Consider the following 21,887-nt stretch of genomic DNA (forward strand, 5'->3'; position numbering starts at 1 on the left):
AAAATAATTCCTATTAATCTCACTATGAGACAAGGCTGCACTCTGTTTATCATTTATTAACTAGTAGAATAACATCATTTATTTTAATGAACATGTTTCTGACAACATCCATCAACTGCAGCATCATCATCTGTTGGATGAAATATTATGTCAGATCAGTATAATCAGGATCTGTGCAAAACGTTCTGATTTCTGATGTTTGGCACCAAGAAAAAATAATTCTGTAATTTGATTTTCTGTTTTTCTCACCTAGACGACGAAAACTTCACTGGAAAATACTTCCATTTGGTAGGAGGCAGTTTGCATTTTCTGTCTAATGGACCAGTGTAGTTACTGCGTGGATCTGATGTGATGTTTTGGTGTCGTGGTGCAGATCGACCCCGATGTGGAGGAGGACCACGGGAAGAACCCAGAGAGGAAGAAGCTGAAGCTGAAGGAAGTGTACCTGACCAAGCTGCTGTCCACCAAGGCAAGAGGAAACAGAGACAGAACCGATACCAGCTGAAACAACAGACGTTTGGATCATTTCAGTATGAAACATGAATTAACCTGTGTTGTCCTGTCTCTTTAAGGTGGCCGTTCATTCATACGTGGAGAATCTCTTCAGGTCCATCTGGGGGATGACCCAGAACAAAGCTCCCCTCGCCATCAAGTACTTCTTTGACTTCCTGGACGCTCAGGCAGAGAACATGAAGATCACCGACCCAGACGTCCGACACATCTGGAAGACCAACAGGTACGGATGAGCTTCCCAGCGTCTGATTGGACAGTAGCGAACTCTGAGGAAACCAATTAAAACAGAAGCTGTTCTGTCCACACCAGCTTGCCGCTGCGCTTCTGGATCAACATCCTGAAAAACCCGCAGTTCGTGTTCGACATGGAGAAGACGCCTCACCTGGACGGCTGCCTGTCGGTCATCGCTCAGGCCTTCATGGACTCCTTTTCTCTGAGCGAGATCCAGCTAGGGAAGGTGAAGATGTTTTGCACATTTGTCTCCTATTGTACAATCACAGGAAGGGCCGTTTCCTTCTCTTTTTGTTTGTCGCGACAGATGGCAGGACTCCAAGGAATGTGCGACCGCAAAAAATGACTTCTAATGAACCTTAATGTTTTACAGCACGCGCCAACCAACAAGCTGCTCTATGCCAAAGACATCCCCAAGTTCAAGCAGGAAGTGAAGGCTTACTATAAGCAGATCAGGGAGCAGCCAGCAGTGAGCGACGCTGAATTTAAAGACTTCCTGAACGGAGAGTCCAAGGTAAAGTCCAGTTTCACACAAATCCAATGAGAAATTTATGTTTACCATTAAATATTTCAGTAAACTCTTTCATAGAGGGATACAAGAACCTAACTTGCTGTAGATGTTCCCAATGTCTTACTTTTTGTAGAAGGGAAAAAAAAAAGTAGACACAGAAAAAAAATCAAGATGGCGGCCATCATGGTCGTATAAGAAAACTGACCTCAAGCTGTGAAACCAGAAACTATCACAGTAGTCTAATGAAATAAATTAACTCAGAGGTACAGTATGAAGAGTCAGTGGCAAATTTACTGTACAATAGGAGGAAATGAGATTTCCTCCAGTGGTTCAGGCAGTGAACACAGAGACGAGGTGGCTGATGTTTAAAGGTTATCGATTTCATGGCAGCCATGATGACTGACTTCCCTTTTTTTCTCGGTTTTTTCAGAAACACGAAGGCGAGTTCAATGAAGCTGCAGCCCTCAGAGAACTCTTCAAATTCACACAGCGATACTTCACAGAGGTCAGTCCTCACATCCACCTCGACTCCACTGCTCCAGCTTCATGGATGCTTTTACTGTCAGTTAAAAATCCACATTTTGATTAGTTGCGCTGCAGATTAGAACCATTATGCACTGCTGACAGACTGGAAGCTGAGGGCAGAATCACAAACCTAATGGAGCTTTTTGCTTTCTTAATGACCACATATCTTCCCATCTGATTTTTGCTGGAGACAACAAATCCAAATTGGGAGACTTTCAGCTGCACAAACGGCCTAATGCAGGCCAGGAAACCCTGATGGGTTAGATTTACTCTTCTGGTTAATCCACCTCTCAGAAACATGGAGTCACATTCTGGACGTGTTGAAACTGTGGGGTCTTCTGCTGTTTCCACACGTCTGTCAGAGGTGTAGAAAGCTGCAGCAGCGACTCGAGTTGTGAAACTGAACATCACATGAAACGCTGAGCAAAGGAAATGAGAAGCTCTTCTTTTGCTTCATGTCAGCGTGTTGCTTCCGGTTCTGTTCTGCAGAGCAGGACTTCTTTCTTATCAGCTTTCCAGATGTTTCCAACAGAAGATTCAAACTGCCCAGCATAACAGAAGCTGCACAAACACGAGTGACGACAAACCTATTGTTTATTGTTGGTGGATCTTAGGAAAATGAGTTCACATTACATCTATCTGGACTTTTCCACAGATTAAAGAGAAGCTGTCCAGTAACGGCGCCCCCGCTGAGCTGTTGGAGCAACTGCAGCATGTCAAAGATTTGTTTGACGAACTGAAGAGCTGCTCCTGGAACTGAGCGCTGATGCTGAACTGAAGTGAACCACGACAGGAAGGGAGGAACGGCTTCCAAACCTAAGATGACAAACGCTGAAGTGGCAACATTTGTCACCTCCTGCAGCAAACATGGAGCTGAAACTCTGTTTCAGAGATCAGCTGCTTACATTCAGGGAAAGTCTGTGACCAACAGAGACTGGATCTTCTGCTCTAATGCCTCAGAGACGATGGAGACTGAACCCTGGGAAGTTTCAGGAGCTAAAACAGAAGTCACCTGATGAACAGTAACATTTAATATCACATTAAGACAGAGGAAGTGTCACAAAGAGCCCTGAGTAATTGTTCAAGTAAAAATAATCTGTACATTTCATGTGTAAGTTGCAGCATGTAGAACTTTTGTCACAGCTGCATACAAATCATTTCCTCTGTGGTTTAGACCAGGGGTCTGCAAGCTGCTGGTACGTTCTACACCACAACGGAACTTAATGGCACGAGAGAGGTTTTTTTTTTTTAATATTGTAAAAGTACATTGCATTTTTATATTTTGCAGAAATATAAATTGTTCCCACAAGGAACATTTCTTTACTGCAAAACTTTAGTTTTTTTTATAATATAAAATAGTTTTTTTTAGCCATAAAATAAGCTAAATTAGAAAACGTTTTTAAGCAGGTTCAGTTCAGCAGCAGTGAGTCTCTGACCCCTGGTTTAAACACGTTGGACCCTGAGTCAGTTTTGTTCAAGGCGCAGAAGAAAAACAACAAACTGGTTCGCTTTTAGAAAAATACATCTGTGCAAACCATTTTCATGCACTTGACTTGAAAAGCACCGTCTGATTACAAAATGTTTACAAGTCCAAAGTGACAGGGTCAGAGGTCAGGGGGTCATGTTTGGGAGGTTCATCGTGCTCCTTTTGCACCAGTGATCCCAGTTCCTCCAGCTGCTGCTGCTGAGCGTTCTCCAGACTCTCCAGTCTCCTCTGCAGCAGAGAGAACTCTCCCTCCTGCAGGACACACACAATCACCCCCATCATCTCCTCTGCAGTGTGTTTCACACACAGCTGAATGTATAGAAAGCTTCAACACAGAACACTTTCTATAGATCAGGGAGTCGAATACTTTCAGTTTTGTCAGAACTTTAGGTTCTCTGCCTACATCAGGGCAATTACCTACAATCTACTGGTTAGTTTCTATGACGATATGAACATTTAAATATACATTCTGTACATTTCTATTTCTTCTTTCTACATGAGCTACGATTCTTAGAAAAATCTGCACTAGATTATTCCAGATTAAACAGGGATGACATTAAATCCTAGTCAGTCTGTGGTGATGCCTTCATTTCACCATAAAGTAGGAATTTCCACGCAGGTTCCAGAACTTTGGCTTCAGTTGAACTAGTGAGTAATGAGTTGATCAAAAAAAAAAAAAAGAAGCTATCATTTAAGTAGAAATGTTTTTCTAAAATTCCTATTAGTATCTTCTATATAAACAGCATGAAAACTGACTTTCCCCCTGTGATCATCTTTTAAATAATCTCATTCCAGTTCCAGACAAAAGAAGCATCAGCTGCTTTTTTTCAGCGTCACATTTCTTTCATTTCCTGACACTCAGCCTGCGCTGCGCTTCCTTCCTCCTCCTGAGTGATGCCTCAGGGTCTGAAGCTCACCAGGTCAGCAGCCAGTCGCCCTTCGACCCCGAGGGAGAGCCGGGAGGTCATGAGGGCGGGGCCCTGCCCGCTCAGCAGGAGGGAGCGGAACTCGTCGTGTCGTCGCTGCAGCTCCTTCAGCCTCCGCTTCAGCTGAGCCTGCTCCTCTGAGAACACTGACCGTCTGGAAGAATAGAATATTAATATTATTAATAAGTGATGTGTGACAGAGGAGCTGCAGACATGATGGAGTGACATCCACCTCTTTATGGCAGCAGCAGCTTCCAGCTCCAGCTGTTCGATTTTAGCCTCCAGCAGCTGGATCTTGTTGTGCAGCTTCTTCTCTCTGTTCTCCGTCTGATGTTTCCTCTAAATGACAAACAGCTGCAGCTTTCAGCCTTAGTGTCAAAAACTCTCAACATGTTCAGATTTAAAAACTAACCTTCTTCTGAGCCACTGCTGCTCTCTGCAGCTTCTCCTTAGCCTGAGAGTATTTCTGCTGCAGCTCCTCTTCTCGCTCCTGCAGCCGGTGTTTCTCCTCCAACCACTCGACCCGCCGATCCTCCACCATCCTGCAGGTGGAGCCACACAGAAACGTGAAGATGTGGAGACACACAGAAAGCGGCAGAGAGCGAGCGGCCGCACCTCTCCGCCTCATGCTGGCTCCGCTCCGCCTGAGCCCGGGTCGCCCGCACCTCCTCCCTCACTCTGTCCAGAGTCTCCCTCAGTCTCTGGTTGGCGTCCGTCAGCTCGCCTTCAGAGCGCGACAGCGCCCCCAGCTGGACGCTGAGCTCTTGGTTCTGCTGTTGTTTCAAACAATATTCAGGATAGAAATCAAATCCATTAAAACAAAACACAAAGAAAAGAAGAAAGAGATGCAGACTCACCTGCTGCAGGTCACTAATCTCTGCTTTCTGTCTCTCTAGCTCCTCTAGCTGTGAACTCTGCTGCTGCACTTTGTTTCTAAGAAACACAAAACAGGACTTTCTAGAATAAATTGAGATTAGGTGGTTATTGTGCTGCGCTGGCAGAGAGGAACCTCACATCATCCCCAGACTTTACTGACCAACATGAAACACTGATGTCTCAAACCACAGAAACAGGAACAGGAACTTTAACTAACCAGACTGCTACTTGCAGTAGGCCAATGCTTGGGGTCGTTTGTGCAGGATTAAAATATCACGTCTTTATCTGTAGTCATCTCATACTTGTCACATTTTTTATATGCTTATTATTATTAAAAAATAAAGATGTAAAGATTACGTCAGGTTGTTTGTGCATCCTTAAAAAGTCTTCAATTTATGGGGGAAATAATAAGTTGGCCTTGACGTATTAACATATTTAATAATTAGGTTTTTTAACTGCAGCCTGTTATGCTTGGAAAACAGAATGTGGCATTTTGGTGGATCATCTACAGGGTTATGAATCTTTCTAGCTTTCTCCAAAAAGCTAGAAAGGGCCCCGGTTGTGGTGCATAGTACCAGCCCGGCCCGGCTGACCTGAGGTTCTGCAGCTCTCTGCGGAGCGACTCCTCTCCCTGCTGAGCGCTGCGCAGTCGTTCCTCCCACTCCTCCTTCAGTGCCTGATCTGACGAGTCCTGCAGCGCCCTCTGCTGTTCCAACACTGCCAGGCGGTTCTCCAACTCCAGCCTAGAACAAACACATGGAGAACGATTTAACAGGACTCACTCGTTCATACTCACTCACTCTGGAACAGGTTCATGAACTGATTCTCACCTCTCCTCATGTAAGGTGGCCATCTTGTGGAACTCCTCCTCTCGGGCCGACTGCACCTTCCTCACCATCTCTCTCTCTTTTTCCAACAAAACCTCCTTGTTTCGCTCCAGCGCCGCTTTCAGCACCTCAACGTCTGCCTGCAGACCTGACATACACACACACACAAACCAGATACACACATTATGCTTCCCGTCTTGGAAAAGATGAACACAGCTTATTTGTGATGTGTTCAGTAGCTTTTATGAATGAACTGACTTTAGCCAGGCAAGACTTTAGGAAAGAAAAACATTGATTTAATGTTTCTTGGGAAAGTATTTTTCTTATGCTAGAAGGAAGCAGAAAACCGACAGACTAACATCACATGAAGCAGAAGCCAGTCAGAGCTGAGCTGTCAGACAGACAGAGATTCTCCTCCAGGCAGAACAACTAAACATTAATGACCAACTCATTTGATTCAGGTTTGTTGAATAGAGGAAACATCTAGAACATGCAGACACCAACCCCCTGCTGTGAATCGGAGCATGTTGAGGTATTAAACGGTCCAGTCAAAGTCGAGACTAAGTCTGCTGTAAAACCTGAACATTTCTGTTCAGACACTTACCATCCAGGAACTCTTATTTTGACAGGACGCTGGATTTGGTGAGTCTCCAGTCTACTAATAAAAATGTTATGAACCAACAAAACCTTATTGGAGATAAAACAATCATTTTAAACATAACAGCCACTTGTGAGCTTTTTAATATGACAGGAGATCTGGCCTTTCAGGTAAGACTTTCCAATTTTATCCTTAAAACTCCAAAGTCAATGACATTTTTAAACACAAAAAATAAAACATATACAATAAAAGTACCAGAATTTAATTGTAAATCAGTTTTAAAGTTCGATTGGTCATAATTAATTTATTTATAACTTAAAATGAAAAGTGAAATGTTTGATGGGTAATACATAAAGCGTCACATATCAAGTCAACCGCGCCAGTTTATCAATCAATCAAGGCCCTGTGTGTGTGTGTGTGTGTGTGTGTGTGTGTGTGTCTCCGTACCGTCCATCTGTCCCTGCAGTGTGTCCCTCTCCCTCTCCATGTCTCCTTTGGAGCGAACACACTCCAGCCTGACGCTGGCCAGCTCCAGCTTGTGTGAATGCTTCAGGCTGTCGATCTGCCAGCAGTCAGAGGTGAAGCGTTAACGCAGCAGCGACTCCCTGAGGAATCAAGACTCAGACCGGATGCTGAGCAGCGTACCTGAGCGGTCAGAGCACTGGCCTCCCTCTCAGTGCGGTGCAGCCTCCCAGTCAGCTGGGCGTTCTGCTCGTGGCTCTGCTGGAGCTCGCTCTCCATCCTGTCCAGCTGTTGCCGCAGCGACTGACGCTCCGCCTGTCAGAAACATCGTTCGTGAAGTTACATCAGATCCAAGTTACATCAGAGTACCCTCCCACGGCAGGGCGATGAAAGCAGCTCCACCTCTTGTGACTTGACCACAGACTGCAGCTCCGTCAGCTGTCTGATCTGGATGCGCTGCACGCTCTCAGCCTGCTGACCCGACGTGTCCCTCTGGGCTCTGAGCTCGGCCACCTCCGCCTCCAGGCCTTTGAGCCTCTGGTGGAGCTGGGCCTTCTCCCTGAGCAGAGCCTCCACCCGCTTCCCGTCACACAGGGCCTCTGAATCCTGATACTGCGCCACCAGCTCCTCCCGCTCCTTCTCCAGGCGGGCAACCTGACAGCAGGAAACCAGACGGTCAGCAGGTCATCGGTACCACCATCCACTCCGACCGAGCCGAGGTTGTTATAGTTAACTAACAAAAGAACAAAAACTGAAACTGAGAAAACGTTTTTTGCTAACTGAAATAAATAAAAACTGTAATTAATGGGGAAAACTATAACTAACTAGAATTTCAAACTGATGTGAAATTGACTTTTTTCCCCCCACATAATCAGCTCACATCATCTGTTGGTAAATCACAGCTCTCCACCAGGTTAGGTTGGAGAAAACTCCAGTCTACTGGTTGTTCAACAATAATGGAATAGATTTTTTTGAAAATGGTATTTTATGTTGAGCATTTATTACCCAATCAATGAAAACATAACCACAATAACTGCACCTAAAAATTGACCAAAGAATGACAAAACTCCAACTACTGCTATAAGTAATAAAAACTCAATTGAGACTAAACAATATTTAGCTAATAAAAACTAGCAAACACTCTAAAAACTAATTCAAGGTAACTGAATTAGACGAAGAGTCAGAATGAAATCAAAGTGAACTATAACAGAGAAGCTGCAGCTGGGGGGTGAACTCCCACCTCGGCCCCGTGGAGGACCCTCCTCTCCTCCAGGATGCGGCTGTGCTCCTCCCTCTGGTGCTCCAGCTGGGACTTGACGACGGTGAAGTCGTAGCGCAGCTTGTTGTACTCAGACCGGTACTTCTCCGCCTCCTGTGGAGCGATCACACAGAGCAGAGGGAGAGGCGCCGTCAGACCGACAGCAGGAGAAAAGGCTGCAGATGATTGGCTGCCGTCTGCTTCACCTCCTCCAGCTTGTTGAACCTCTCCCTCACCGGAGCCTCCATCTCCTGCTGCACCTGAGCTCTGAGGAGCTCCAGCCGCTGAGGGGTCATCACCTGCTCACAGGAAAACAACAAAACCATATCAGTTTGTTTCTAAATCTCCTCTGTATGTAAAGAAAAAAAAAAACGCATCATAATCTTCTTCTTCTTGTACCTGCAGGCGCAGCTCCTCCAGCTCCCTGGTCTTGTCCAGCAGCTCTCCCCGCAGCTCAGCCAGCAGCAGCTGCAGCCTCTCCTGCTCGCTCTGTTTTTCGCTCAGCAGGCGCCTCACTTCCCCCTGAGCGTGGGTGAACTGCGTCTGCAGGCTGGACACGGAAACAGACGCAGAAATGCGACAGCCGATCTGCTGGAGATCAGAACATCCCCACCCCCGGTTGGTTCTGCTGACTGAGGAGACGCAGCTTCAGTTGTAATTATTAGATCCAAACACATCTGCTTCATTCTAAACTTGATCCTATTTCTTAAAAATGATTTTATTTAGTTTTTTTTTTTTTTACAGGAATGGAATAGAGAGAATGGGGGCAGAGGATGAGAGTCGACTGTAAAGTTTCTACCTGACTGATGCACAAAAACTCTGAGCGTTTCCGCTCAGATCGTTGATCTGCAGCTGCAACTGTCAATTACTTTAGTAATCAATTATTCTGTCAATAATTCCAAATGGTCATTCTGCAGATCTTCATTTACCTACTGAAGCCTGTTTGATGCAATATTAGAAATTCAGAAAAGAAAAACAAATGAATAATTACATTTCTTTTTTAATAGAAATATTATATTACATAAAATGCAACAACATATTCCTTTAGTGAATGCTTGATCGTTTGTAGTTAAAACAAAGCTCAGCATCATTAGACTGGTAATATTTTTTAATTAACCAATTGATAATTGGATAGCAAAAGATGCTTAATATGAGATTATCTTTACAAAATTTGAAGCTAAAACTGCAAGTGGAGAAGTTCTGGGACGAGATTTTTTTTTTTTTTTTACAAAGCAGTAAGCAGTTCCCTCCTCTGTACCTGGTGTGCTCAGCCTTCAGGGTCTGGTAGTTGGTCCGGTGGTTTTCGCTCTTGATCCTCTCGTCGATGAGCATCTTCTGCAGCTCCAGCTCTGCTCCCCCCAGCCCGGCGGACAGACCCAGCACGGCTGCAGACTTCCCCATCCCCGGTACGAGGTTGGCGACCATAGAGGCCGGCTGCCCAAGCGAGGCCATCTCACCTGCGGCAGGTGCAAAACCCGACAGTAAACTACCTGGGAATGGAGCAGCAGAACTCACCGCGTCTGTGTGAGAGGGAGGAGTGAATCTTTACGCAGTTCAGTGGTGAATAAACTGGCTTCAGCTTCACGTCTTGTTGTCAGTAACCATGGTGGCTTCGAGTCCCTAAAGCCTCTTGTTCCAATCAGCTCTCAGCTCTGAATCAGTCTCAAGTGATTAGTTAGCTCGTTTCCCCGGCAGCTGCTGCTATTATGGATACAAGAGTCTGTGATTACAATTATACCAACTCTCTTCTGAACCTGGTCACAGCCACTGGATTAATGCGGAATATCAGAATTAGAAAGCAACAAGGCTCACAATAAGTGTCTTTCTCGGCGAGTTTTCCTTCCCTAATAATTGTAACGGGAAAAAAACACATTGAGGGTAATGACAACACTGGAGGTTAACATGTTTGAATGTCGCGCCCCGAAGCATGACATGCTAACTAGCGTCTACGCTGTGCGCATTATCGGACACTCAGCATCTTTTCTCATTTCTTTTAACAAGTCTGAAAAATAAATTAATTCTGAATGTTATATCAAACACACCGTTCATAACTAAAACATGTTGAGGCAGCGAATCGAAGTGTTGCCTGAAGAGTAGGCTAGCTTTGAAGATAAGCTAACTATGCTAACGTGATTTACAAAAATGACTGTAATATTCTTCTAACTCTCAAATCCAAACAATTGCAAAAACTATATTGTAAATGCTACTTATTCTTTGATCCGTTTAAACTGTCAACAGAACAAGATAACTTACCTCTTTTACAGAGCCACCACTATTTTGTAGCTCGCTAGGTAGCCTAGCTGACAAGCTGCTCTAAACTACAAACTACGGAATCATGGGAAACTGTTGTCCGTTTCTTTTTCTGTTCCTGTGTACAGGCCCTTAATTCGACAGGAGATTCTTCCTGGACACAACTAACCATCTATGATATCTTCAGGAGAAACTGAGAAAATAAGAAATCCCATTGTCAAAATTTACCTTGGAATTATTAAGGACACATTAAATTGAATTAAACTGAATAATAAAACCTGAACTTGTGGCTGCTTGGCAAACTCAAACTTTGAGAGTCGGAACTGTGACTTCAAGTCTCCTCTTGTATGAAAACTGAGAGAAATTTGACGTATACAAAAAGAATGCTACAGGTGATAAAATACAAATTGTGCATCACCTACACAAAAATATGCATTTGCCAAAAGTCTTATGTGAGACTATAAGCGCTCTTGGAGGCCCTCTCCTGGCCAGGATGACCTAAAGCAGTTGCTTGGTTTATTTAAGCCTCAGTCCAGCCTACCTTTTAAAACGTGAGCAAAAAACAGCAAAGCCGTTTTTCCTATGTGAACATATGGAATTCTTCCATCTTTGCTTCTGGTCTACAGTGTAAAACATGGCTGCTTCTGCAAACAGTTTGAGAGAGCGTAAGACAAATAAGGGTGTGAATACATTTGCTTGTCGCCACAAGGACAGAATAACACGACTAACAGCATCGTCCCAAAACAGTCTCTAATAATCAGGAAACAAATGAATGTACCTTCATGTTGTGGGATATTATCAACTTTATTTATCTTGAATAAGAATACATTTAATTTTCTCTGTAGCTTGTCCAGAAGTGACTAAAGTACATGTAGTTCTGGGGAACACAGATATTAAAACGCTGATTCCAGTTTGGCCGCTGGAGTCAAATTGAAGAATCGACATTCCCAGGAATATTTTCTTTTAAAGCATAAAAAACATTTGCAGATAAAAAACAAATGGAAGAAAGGAACTCCAAACAAGCTAGAGACTGGTAACCAAATGGAGGACTCCGAAATAAGAAGACAAAGTCATAATTTTGGATATTTTGTAATAAAAGTTGCTGGGGAAAAAATAAAACTATTTTGTATTAAACTACTATACAATTCATATATAGATTGCATTATAATCAGAACTTTGTTTTTCCCCTGAAGGTGAGTAAAACAGTTGTTGACCTCAGACTGTAGAAGAGCTTGTATTTCAGGCGTCCTGACAGGAAGCGGAGATCCCGTGCCATTCGCATCAGTTCCTGTTTGTCTGAGATTCTCTTTAAAGTAAACAGTCACCAACGACAAGAGCTTCCCCTTTATCCAATACACCCAGCACACACACCCTTTATGCACATAACACTGGCACAGCCTAGGGCAGGAGTGGGCAATCCTGGTCCTCGAGGCCCGGTGTCCTGCAACTTTTAGATGTCTCCCTGGTCCAATATACTTGAATCCAACAGCTGAATCACCTCATGAGTGCAGTCAAGTTCTCCAGCATCCTGCTAACAACCTCATTATTTGACTCGGGTGTGTTGAAGTAGAGACACATCTAAAAGTTGCAGAAAACCGGCCCGGGAGGCCTGGAGTTGCCTACCCCTTGCCTAGGGCGATAGATGGAGGCAGAGCCAGCCTAACTGTGTGCACTGCTGTTAGGAGTCCTCCAGGCCAGCAGGGGTCTCCAAGATAGTACAATTTCCCACTTAAGCTTCTAATTATTAATCATTTTTATTGTGAATTTGACTTACAAAATAAAAATATAGCTCTTAAGGGAACTCAAAACAAAAGTAAAAATACAGTAGTAGTATTGTTTGATAGTCCTGCTACTACCTTAATCAAGCAAATTACAGAAATGAGCTTATGTTTCCCAACATAACCAAGTCTTAGAGTGAACATAACTGCCACATCAAATGAATAAGGCAGAAAAATAACCTAATTCAATAAATAATGTGAACTAGAGTGGGGGTCCAAACTGAAGTTCTCCCGAGGCCTCCTACCATCTTGGACTGGCTCTGCCTTAAAATACAAGCACTTTTAAGATTTGCTGGAGATATAGTTTTGTTGATTTTGTAACAAAATGGAAAGCAACATTTTCTTTCATTAGATATCCAAAACTAAAACAGAATCATGTAGACGTGTGAAGTACCGTCCAGTTTAAAAGGAGAAAAAACACCAAAGTGAATCAGAACCCAACCTCTGCTGAGCACAGATTTCATTAGCTTAGTGTTTCCTCCTGGTGTTTCAGTCATATCTATATATAATTATTTATTATTAATGATGATTAAATCATCATCCATGTCTATAAAAACAATTACTGAATGCATCTCACCTGACAATGTCTTCATATTAGAGATTATTTCATAAAACTGTTGCTAAATGAAACAGTTGGAGGTTAAATCGGCCTGTGAATCTATTTACAGTTTCATCAGAGAAAAATAAATTAGGAAAAATGTTTTAGAAATGTTCAGTTCGACTTCCTGAGGGAATTTCTTTTCCTGTAGCTGCTCCAGAAACGCCTCAGCTGGAGCTGCAAGAAGAGCAAACAACATGATTCCATGAGTTTAAAGGAAGGAAGGAAAGGAAAAGAAAAAGACCATAGGAAGGAAGGAAAAAAGGTAGATAGGTAAACTTGGATAAGGAACAATCTGAAAACACATTTGTTCCAAACTAGATTTAATTTTCTGATCCTGATAATCTAACTACAGTCTCTTCCAGAGTGTTTACCTGTCAGCTGCGTCTGGGTCAGCCTCAGCACTGCCGTCTGGTTTGGCAGCAGAGCCCCGCAGTTTGATAGGATCTGTTAAAACCCAGAGATCAGAGATGTTCAGGTGGAGATGGAACAGGAAGTCAGAGATGTGCAGCAGGAAGCAGTTCCACCTTGGATCCAGCGGATCTGTGTGGCCGGTCCGTAGCCCTGCTCGTTCTTGGCCGCAATGCGGAAGACGACAGCGGGCCGGCAGGACGCCGAGCTGTCAATGTGGGCGTTCTCCAGGTGGGAGGAGCTGACCGAGCAGCTGGTCTTGGTGCCGCGGTAGATCCGGATGAAGGCCATCTGCCCTGGCCGTTCTGAGCCAGACCGGCTCTTTCTCACCGCCAGGTACATAGAGTACTCCAGAATCCGACCTGACGGAGACGTCGGGGCCTCCCAGGTGATCTGGACCGCATCGCTGGCCTGAACACACCACACCGGACCAGAACCTTCATGACTATCAGAACCCTCCAGCTAGCTCTTACCTCCCACTAGCTGCATTTCCATTTCAAATGTGCACAAAACTTTGTCAATATTCTGCTAATGTCATTAAATAAATAAGAAACGCAATTAAAATCACACACTTATAAGTTTCTTCACATGATAAGTCATTAAAAAAACTACTTCCTGTCGTTTTCTTCATGGTTTGGAGCAGTAGCAACATCCGGTTGTTGACCATGTGACGCGTGTGATGCAAAAGAATAAGTGTTCCCATTGCAGTTTTGCTAAACAAAGCAATTTTAATATAACAACCCCCACCCAAAAAAAAAAAAAAGCATCTCACAGAAGCACTTAAACTTCTGTCAAAAATGAGAGCTTTTTCAAAATTGCCATGTTTCCATTGAGCAAATTTATTTTTGAAATGTCAAATTGTGCAAATATATGGTCAAGGGAAACGTAGCTACTGAGAAGAGATGCTGTTGCGTTACCTTGGAGATCTTGACGGCGGCGGGTGCTCCGGGGAAGCCGGGCTGGCAGGTCTTGAACTCGCTGGCTGGGCTGAAGTCTCCCTGAGAGAAGCAGTTGATTCCAGCCACCCTGAAGCGGTACATCTGACCCGGGGTCAGCGGCTGCTTCTCCCGGCCCTGGTAGTCCTGAGGGCTGGGCAGCTTCCTTTGGGGGACGGCCTGACAGAAACACAGGTCGGTCAACGCCACGCTAACACTCTGTTAGCTCGCTACTGTTCAGGAGTCCCACCTGTTGGTCTTCAGCTGGCAGGAAGTAGTGGCTGACCTCGCAGTAGAGCGTCTTAAACACGCCAACATCGAACCATAAGCAGCCATCTTGGTTCTCCTTAGCCTGAAGGCAGCACAACACATCCAGATGAACAAGCCGCAGCGCCTCGATAAAAGTCTTCACACCATTTAGGCTTTTGCCGAAACCAAAGTGAAAACTAGGTCAGATTGCTTGTTTGGGTTGATAAACGGGATTCTGGCTCACTAGAGGAGTACCGCAGGGTTCGGTCCTTGGGTCACTTCTCTTTCCTGTACATGTTCCGTTTTCTTTTTTGAAGCCATGTTTATCAGTGATGAATAAAGATCAGGAACCTCTAGAAGCCCACAGGGAGCTCTGTTAATGAGCACACTTTTATTTTGCTTTGACTGTTCCGCTCATTTTGTTTGAGACTATGATACATTTCGTGAACATAAAATCTAGGGCTGGACAGATAACTTGGCCCTGATTTACTTAATTTTGGAAAATTTTGACAATTTAGTAAATAAATAAAAATCAACTGAAATCGGAAATCTTTTTAAAGATCATCGATTGGCCAGAAAACTGAAATTGGCTCACAGTATGTAGCATGTGACCTGACCTGATCTGTGATGGCGTACAGATCCCTCGTCTGGTCACCTGGAGCAGTTTGTTTGTCTGGAAGCAGAAAGAGAAGATGTTTAGTTTGGATATTTGTAGGATCTGGTTTCTCTGTGAGCCTCCTTCCTACCTGACTGCTGCTGCTGAGCTGAGCTGCTGTCCTCCATCGCTGCTCCTCCTAAAACATAAAAAGACGTAAAGCTGAAGCAGAGGGAAGGCAGGTGATCCTAATTGACTCGATTCCTGTTGGACAGTGAAGAGAAACCAACCGCAGTGTTTGGACTCAGACTCTCTCCCAGCACTCTGCTCCTCCGCTTTGGTTTCACCTGATGAAGCTGATGAGTCCTGGAATTATTAGGAAACATTCAATTCCAACATATTCACACCTCAAGTGTGAGTGAAGATCAGGATGATGGTGTTAGCGTTCAGTATGGCTTTATGCTGATGAGTCACACCTACCTGGGCCGATGCGTTCTGTTTTGGACCGGACGGGTCCTCGTTTGGATTCTGAAGGGACTGAGGACCTAAAAAAATAATAGATTATACAAAAAAGTAATCAGCTCTGATAATAAAATGACATCACAAGGCACCAATGACAAACGGGTTCAGTTCAGTCCATTTTAAGGTTCCTGCTTGGAAAACACAGCCAGAAAACACTGGAGCAGCTAAGCAAGCACCGGGCGACAGTGGAGAGAAACCAGTCGCTTTAACGGGAACAAACATCCAGAATAACACATGGGAAGACAAAAAAACAAAAACTCTGGGTTGGGAGTACTTTCTGTGGAACAAAGAAACTAGAGTAAGTATAGAACAACTGGGCGAGGTATCGGAGGAGGACAGATCGATCCAAATATCAGTAATATCAATACCAAGTCGGTATCAATATCGGATCCACACTAGCTTGAAAAAAATCAACACTTTAGTTTCAGATTCCTTCTTGAAATTATATTTTATTTTTGTGTTATAGTTTCCCAACTCTACCTTAAAACACATTTTGCTCTCAAATTATAAGTTTTTGCATTTATTTAGAAAACAACAAACACAAAACTGTTGTTTTTCTATTGTCTTGGTTTAATTTTGTAGACACCTGTAAACTTTATTTACATTCTGTCCTAGGTTTGAACAAAATAATAAAAACACCAAAAGATAAAAGTAGCATGATGTATCAACCTTAAATATATTTGTATTTAAAATGTATCTACTTGGTAATAGATTGATGCCAAAACATGCGGCATCGCACACAGTCTATTGACAGTAACACCAGGATTAAAACTTCATTTTGATTTGAATATTCTCTCTGGCCACTGATGACCTGTTGAGTCTTTGCATCGTCTCACCTGCAGGACATTGACGTGTCCCAGTTTGTCCTTCTGTCCCAGTCGGCTGAACTGGTTTGGTGGTTGGACAGCGGACCACTGGCTGGATCTGCAGGATGTAGAAGTCTGCTGCAGCTAGGGGGCGCCACGCCACGTGAAGCACGCTGACCGTGGACTTGATGAGCATCACTCCCTCTGGTGCAGTCGGACGATCTGGCAGCAGACGACAGGGATGTCATTCTTCCTTACCAAAGGCTGAGCTGCGTCTCCTCTCCGTCCTCACCTGTCTCCAGATACCAGAGGTCCTTGCAGCACACCTGGTAGTTCCAGCTCTTGCGGTAGCCGTCGCGGCCACTCCAGATGTACAGCCTGGAGCCGACGGCGGCCGAGCAGTGGCCGGCTCTGGCTCGGGGCCAGTATACGGATGGGTCGTCCGCCTGCGGGCCCTGGTTCTGGTTCTGCAGCTGGGCCTGAAAGTCGTCCTGCTGCTCCGGGCCGACACACTCCCAGTACATCGAGTCTTAGAACGGAAAAACACCGGCAATGGTTACCGTGCCAACCTCCGGCTGGGATGCTTTACCTCTAGATCAGTGTTTCTCAAACTTTTTCAGGCTGAGGACAATTTAACTCATTTAACAAACACTGATGCACCACCTGACTAATCGCAACAAGATCATCTTAATATGTACAACCTGAAATGAAAATATTAGTTTTGTAAATGTTCTGTTTTGTTGTTTTGTGACTTGCTGTAATAAAAAAAAACATGAACAAGTCTATTCGAGTTATTTACAGATTGTGAAAATGTGGATTCTAATGATGTCAATCACATGGAAACCATGTGCATTTTTTGTAATTCAGAGGAAAATAATAAAAGAAAAATAGACATTACACAATGTTTTCTTTCAGTCTGACATCAATAATTATTTTATTTTAGGTGCTACAAATGCAGTTAGTCAGCGCTGGGCGCAGCGCTGCTCACCGCCTCCTCACCGTCGTATCGCGTTCAGAGGAGCCTCAGGTCGGGCAGACCTAGACCTGCGTGCCGGTGGCATGCTATGTATCATAATGTTGATCTATAAACAATAAAAAGTTCTGCCCAAAAACTAAAAAATATTCTTGCTGGCATGAAATCCTCCTGAATTCTTCAGCTTTTATTTAGAGTCACCCAGTCTTATGCCATTTATCCATTATTATTTTTAAACACAATCATTTGGTAAGCTAACTGTATGCGCCGCACTTTGAACTCTCGTCACAGCTAATAATGGTTCGTTCTGTGCAGTACCATTCGGACCATTAGGGAGACCCTAGTGGTCCACAGTTTGAAAAAGATCTAGAGAACGGATGACTCACCCAGGTTCAGAGAATCCAACGAGTTGGAACAAATCCACTCTGTTGCCGTGGTGACCCGTTTGTCCGACTCCGGCGCAAGAGTCCAGCCTCCAAAAACAAACATCCTGCACACAGATCAATAAAAGGGAGTGTTTACAGGTGGAACCACTCGGTTTTTACTGTGTTTCACGGCCCAGCCTGCAGCACCTGTTTCCAACGACGTTAGCAGAGTGAAGGCTTCTGGGAAGAGGGGTGCAGCCACTGGTTTCAGGCGTGGACCAAACCATGGAGCCTGAGGCGAAGAAGAAGAATACATCAGTTTCGTGGACATGAGCCGCTAACGGTTTCATGAACAACTGGAAGTCCTACTGAGGTCAAGCTGCCAGAGGTCGTTCAGTCTGCAACCCTGCATGCCCCCAAACACGTAGAGCTTGGGCGAGCCGAGGCCGGCGTACGCCACACAGGTGTGGGACTCTCGCGCCGACGGACCGCCGCCCTTGGTGTCGGGAACGTTCCAGCCTCTCGCTCCCGTCAGCGGTTGCAGCTCTAGCTCATAGAAGTCCCCCAGGTACCTGAAAACAACCACAGCTCAATCCATCACACCAGAAACCACCAACACTAAGAAAGTGACATGAAAGCTATCGCCACGGCAACCTTTTCTGTCCCACCACCACTAGTAGAAAAACAGAGTCTGCTAAACTAACTGGAGCTCTGTCAGGTAAGACGGAGATGGAGCTCAACAGCAGACACTCTAAGGATGGATAAATGTTTACGGCGGAGGATCCGTGTTCTTCCAGATGATCACAGATCCTCCTCACAGACACATAGGCCATGTTTAAATCAAAACCTGCTGGTCTCTGGTTTTGATTGGGTCATCATTACATTTTTCAGTCGGACAATGATCTAAAATTAAGGCCAGGACTTTAACGCATTAATTTTTTATGCAATTAAATTACTTTTTTAGTTTTTTATGCACAAAGTTTACGGCTGGAACCTTGTATACGTTTGTTTCTGGCACACCGGTAAATCTGACGCACAAGCGACATCCACAAGCAACGTCTGTTCAATAATTTAGCAGGAAAAGGGATTCTGGATTGAAATTTTTGCTTAATCTGTCTTTTTTAGTTTTTTTGGTTAATTATTGACCAGGCAATTTAATCTGACCACTAATCAAAAAATACAGCCAGGTCAACACTGAACACCGGGACCAGGACTAGACAGAGCAGAGGTTCTTCCCTCTGTTTGCTTCAACTTCATAAGATTAGCAGCAGGGATGCCAAAACATATGGTTAGCATCTTAAATCTGATGCCTGAAAACTCAAGTTCAAGATAAGAGACAACCAAGCAGCCCAGGAAGATGTTTTGTTACCTTGGTACATTCCCGTTGGGGTCCTCGCTGTCATTGGCCAGGCCCCCGAATAGGTAACACTTCCCCCCCGCCAGGGTGAAGCTGTGTCCAATCCGAGGGCAGGGCAGGGATCCGTTCCTGGGCGCTCTGGGTTTCAGCTTCTTCCAGAGCCACCGGCTGGCCTGAGGAGGACAACGCAAGCAGCTCTGGAAGGTTCTGTTACCTAGCAACAGCAGCGCTCAACTACACACCTGACTTACCTGGAGCTCATAGAGGCTGTTGGTGTACTTTCCATACTCAACCATGCCACCAAACACCAGGATCCGGGTGCCTTCGCAGACAAAGCCATGAGCGGCGCACCCAGGTGGGATGTCCCCCCTCACAGCAGGGAGGAACCACTGTTTGGAGACTAAAACAACAACACAGGTATCAAACCAGCTGCTGCTTTAAAAACATGGTTCCACAGCTTTGACTTAGAGTTCCCACTTGACTTGATGCTTTTTGCCATCATCAGTGATTTTCTGGCAATAAAGTGGCAGAATTAACTTTTATGAGAAGATGTGGAGCTCTTTTAAAGCCAGCGTTTAAGCATAGTCCAGATATTTTGAACAGGATAGGATCATCTGCTTTCTTAGTTCAAAAACTAACCTTGGAGTGTCCAGCATGATGCTGCCATCACCATGCATTTCTTAGGATTTAAAGTCTCACCTTAAATGGTTCAAATTAAAGGTGCTTTGATTCCTTATTTCACCCTAAAAATTACTATTCAAATATCCCTCAGGGATGCAAAATATAATATTAACGTCCATTACTAATGTATGCGATAGACGCTAAAACACAGAGGGAGACAACTGAGTTCAGCCACTTAAAGTAATATTACTGAACCCACTTTAACAAACTGGCTTTAAACAAAATAAAACAATGACAAGTGGCAGAATATGGTAGTTTTATGAAGTAAACAAACTTCGTGTCAAGAGCTGGGCCACTTTCCTCCGCTACAAGCTAAAAACATTAGCAGCTAACGTTAGCTCACCCGTGTTGTAGACATGGAGGTCCTCCGCTATCCCTTCATTCCCGCCACCAAATACAATGATGAGCTCGCGGATTGCGGCCGCCCGGTGTCCATGCCTGGACCGGGGAACGACTCCAGTAACGGAGTGAACCTTTCTCCACTGCGGCCCCGCAACACTGCCGCTCATTTTCCCCTCACGAAGGACCCCGAAAGTTTGGCGCTGTTGACGTTTCAAAGATGGAGGCGGGGCCAAAGAGGAAACAGGAAACTCAACCGGAGAGAGGGAAAAACTAAAGACCTCTCACTCTGTTAAGTATTGGTTGTATCAAAAAAAAAAGGAAGTAAGGAAGGAAGGAAGAAGAGAACAAAGGAGATTCATCAATACCAACGACCTAAGTTATTTAGCAAACTAACCAATAATTATTATTGTTAAAAATATGAACTGTCACCTAATACACCGCACTAATCACTTCCTCTGTGTTTATTCTCAGTGAGCACCTTAATATTTGCTGTAATTGTTTCAAAATTCTTTAAAAGTTTACATTTGTTCAGAATTGAATGTAACAGTGCGATGTAAAAATGCCTATTGCTCAAATCCAGCAAATGCTTTTCATTTGTACTTCAATGCAATCCTCCATAAATACACAAATGTATACTTTACACCTGTAAGAAATTTAGAGGTGACAAAATAAAACAGATATTAGCAGACTGATTAAGTAAAAGAAAAGTAAGTGATAAAATCCTATTCATAAGCACATTTTAGTATATATTATTTGAAAGGATTTCATTTTCCTAACCACTGTGCCATTCAGTAATCTCTTCCATCACATTTAGTCTACGCATCAACTCTGAATAATCTCCTCATATTAGTTAGACTCTTCCTAGTCAAGAAAGAAAGCCAAAATAAGCCTTGTTGTGTGGGAAGCAGACATGAAACTGAAGCCTCGGCTTCTCCAAAATTAAAAAATGGTTTAGATCAAAGGATATTTATTCACTAGAATGGTCCAATCAAAGTTCAGACCTAAATGCAAATAAGAATGTTTTGCCCAGACACGAAATTTGCCATTGATGGATGCTGACTAAGCTTTGTGATATGGTTTCAAAAAATGAATGTGCAAAACCTGTGGGTTTTGTAAATCATATTTAAGTCTGTGGTTTATTGGAAAACATGTGGAACATTCAAGCCACCGCATAAACACACCGACTTGTTGAGAAACTGCTTCTGGGTTGCGTCATGTATATTCTCTACATGATTTGTGTATTTCAAAAGACAAAATCTGAAAAGTGTGACATTCATGTACATGTGTTCAGTCCCCTGGTGGTGGCAGCACCATGCTGTGGAGCTGCGCTGGAAAAAACCCCCCAAAACAAAACAAAACAATCCTAAGGAAATTGATTGAAGTGGACAAAATGTTAAGCACTTCCAGAGTTAGAATGACTTTTACACTAAATCGAGTTTTGAATGTTATCTGACCAGTAAAACGGTACATTTTAATAAAAGGAACTCAAATGCTGGGCTATGTTTTTCACATTTCCGGTAGGTCGGCTGACCTAGGTCGCGCGCGCACGCGCGCGCGCGTGTATGTGTTTAGAAACAGGAACCCCTCCTGGTGAGCAGGAAGAGGGTGACGTCAGTTGTCACTTGGCTCTGAGCTCTCTCTCTCTCTCTGTGTGTGTGTGTGTGTGCGTGTGTGTGCAATAGTAGGATTACACTGTCAGTGTGTACAACGGCTAGTTGTGTGATTTGCGCGAGCGTCCGTGCGCATGCATGTGTAGGTGTGTGTGCAAGAGAGAGAGTGGTTTTAAGGGGCGTGTTTATAGGAAATAGAGAT

The 21,887-nt window shown here is 44.1% G+C and overlaps 3 protein-coding genes across 7 annotated transcripts in view; 1 reads left to right on the forward strand and 2 right to left on the reverse strand.

The window, feature by feature from the left end:
- The window catches only part of plxnc1 (plexin C1), a 33,747-nt gene extending 30,859 nt beyond the window's left edge, over positions 1-2,888 (forward strand). For all 3 annotated transcript variants that reach the window (XM_015018112.1, XM_015018111.1, XM_015018113.1), the window contains 7 exons: positions 254-288; positions 374-469; positions 573-736; positions 823-970; positions 1,118-1,258; positions 1,686-1,760; positions 2,436-2,888. In XM_015018112.1, coding sequence (XP_014873598.1) covers positions 254-288; positions 374-469; positions 573-736; positions 823-970; positions 1,118-1,258; positions 1,686-1,760; positions 2,436-2,540 — 764 coding nt within the window. In that variant the 3' untranslated portion in view covers positions 2,541-2,888. The remainder of the gene's footprint in view (positions 1-253; positions 289-373; positions 470-572; positions 737-822; positions 971-1,117; positions 1,259-1,685; positions 1,761-2,435) is intronic.
- cep83 (centrosomal protein 83) lies at positions 2,789-10,592 on the reverse strand. 3 transcript variants are annotated; one of them, XM_015018115.1, is made up of 15 exons: positions 10,467-10,592; positions 9,472-9,670; positions 8,613-8,763; positions 8,420-8,512; positions 8,196-8,327; positions 7,358-7,609; positions 7,139-7,270; positions 6,941-7,055; positions 5,899-6,043; positions 5,662-5,811; positions 5,050-5,125; positions 4,808-4,965; positions 4,605-4,734; positions 4,184-4,531; positions 2,789-3,518 (listed from the first exon to the last, which is right to left on the reverse strand). In XM_015018115.1, exons 2-15 carry the CDS (start codon positions 9,663-9,665, stop codon positions 3,363-3,365), a joined length of 2,232 nt encoding a protein of 743 aa, XP_014873601.1. In that variant the 5' UTR covers positions 9,666-9,670; positions 10,467-10,592; the 3' UTR covers positions 2,789-3,362. The 3 variants fall into 3 exon arrangements, with proteins under 3 accessions (XP_014873601.1, XP_014873600.1, XP_014873602.1); XM_015018114.1 differs by lacking the exon at positions 10,467-10,592 and adding an exon at positions 9,763-10,044; XM_015018116.1 differs by lacking the exon at positions 10,467-10,592 and having other exon boundaries at positions 4,184-4,346; positions 4,425-4,531; positions 9,472-10,036.
- Positions 10,593-12,979: 2,387 nt separating this feature from the next.
- hcfc2 (host cell factor C2) lies at positions 12,980-21,688 on the reverse strand. Its single transcript, XM_015018117.1, has 18 exons — positions 21,257-21,688; positions 20,077-20,361; positions 19,304-19,452; positions 19,065-19,225; positions 18,065-18,267; positions 17,903-17,987; positions 17,717-17,820; positions 16,650-16,886; positions 16,388-16,579; positions 15,510-15,574; positions 15,320-15,395; positions 15,181-15,228; positions 15,052-15,107; positions 14,436-14,537; positions 14,168-14,365; positions 13,367-13,661; positions 13,214-13,286; positions 12,980-13,016 (listed from the first exon to the last, which is right to left on the reverse strand). Exons 2-18 carry the CDS (start codon positions 20,240-20,242, stop codon positions 13,007-13,009), a joined length of 2,220 nt encoding a protein of 739 aa, XP_014873603.1. The 5' UTR covers positions 20,243-20,361; positions 21,257-21,688; the 3' UTR covers positions 12,980-13,006.
- Between the last annotated feature and the right edge of the window lie 199 nt (positions 21,689-21,887).

Source organism: Poecilia latipinna, unplaced genomic scaffold, assembly GCF_001443285.1.
Source record: "Poecilia latipinna isolate Pla-1442-1.1 unplaced genomic scaffold, P_latipinna-1.0 Scaffold2233, whole genome shotgun sequence".
NCBI lineage: Eukaryota > Metazoa > Chordata > Actinopteri > Cyprinodontiformes > Poeciliidae > Poecilia > Poecilia latipinna.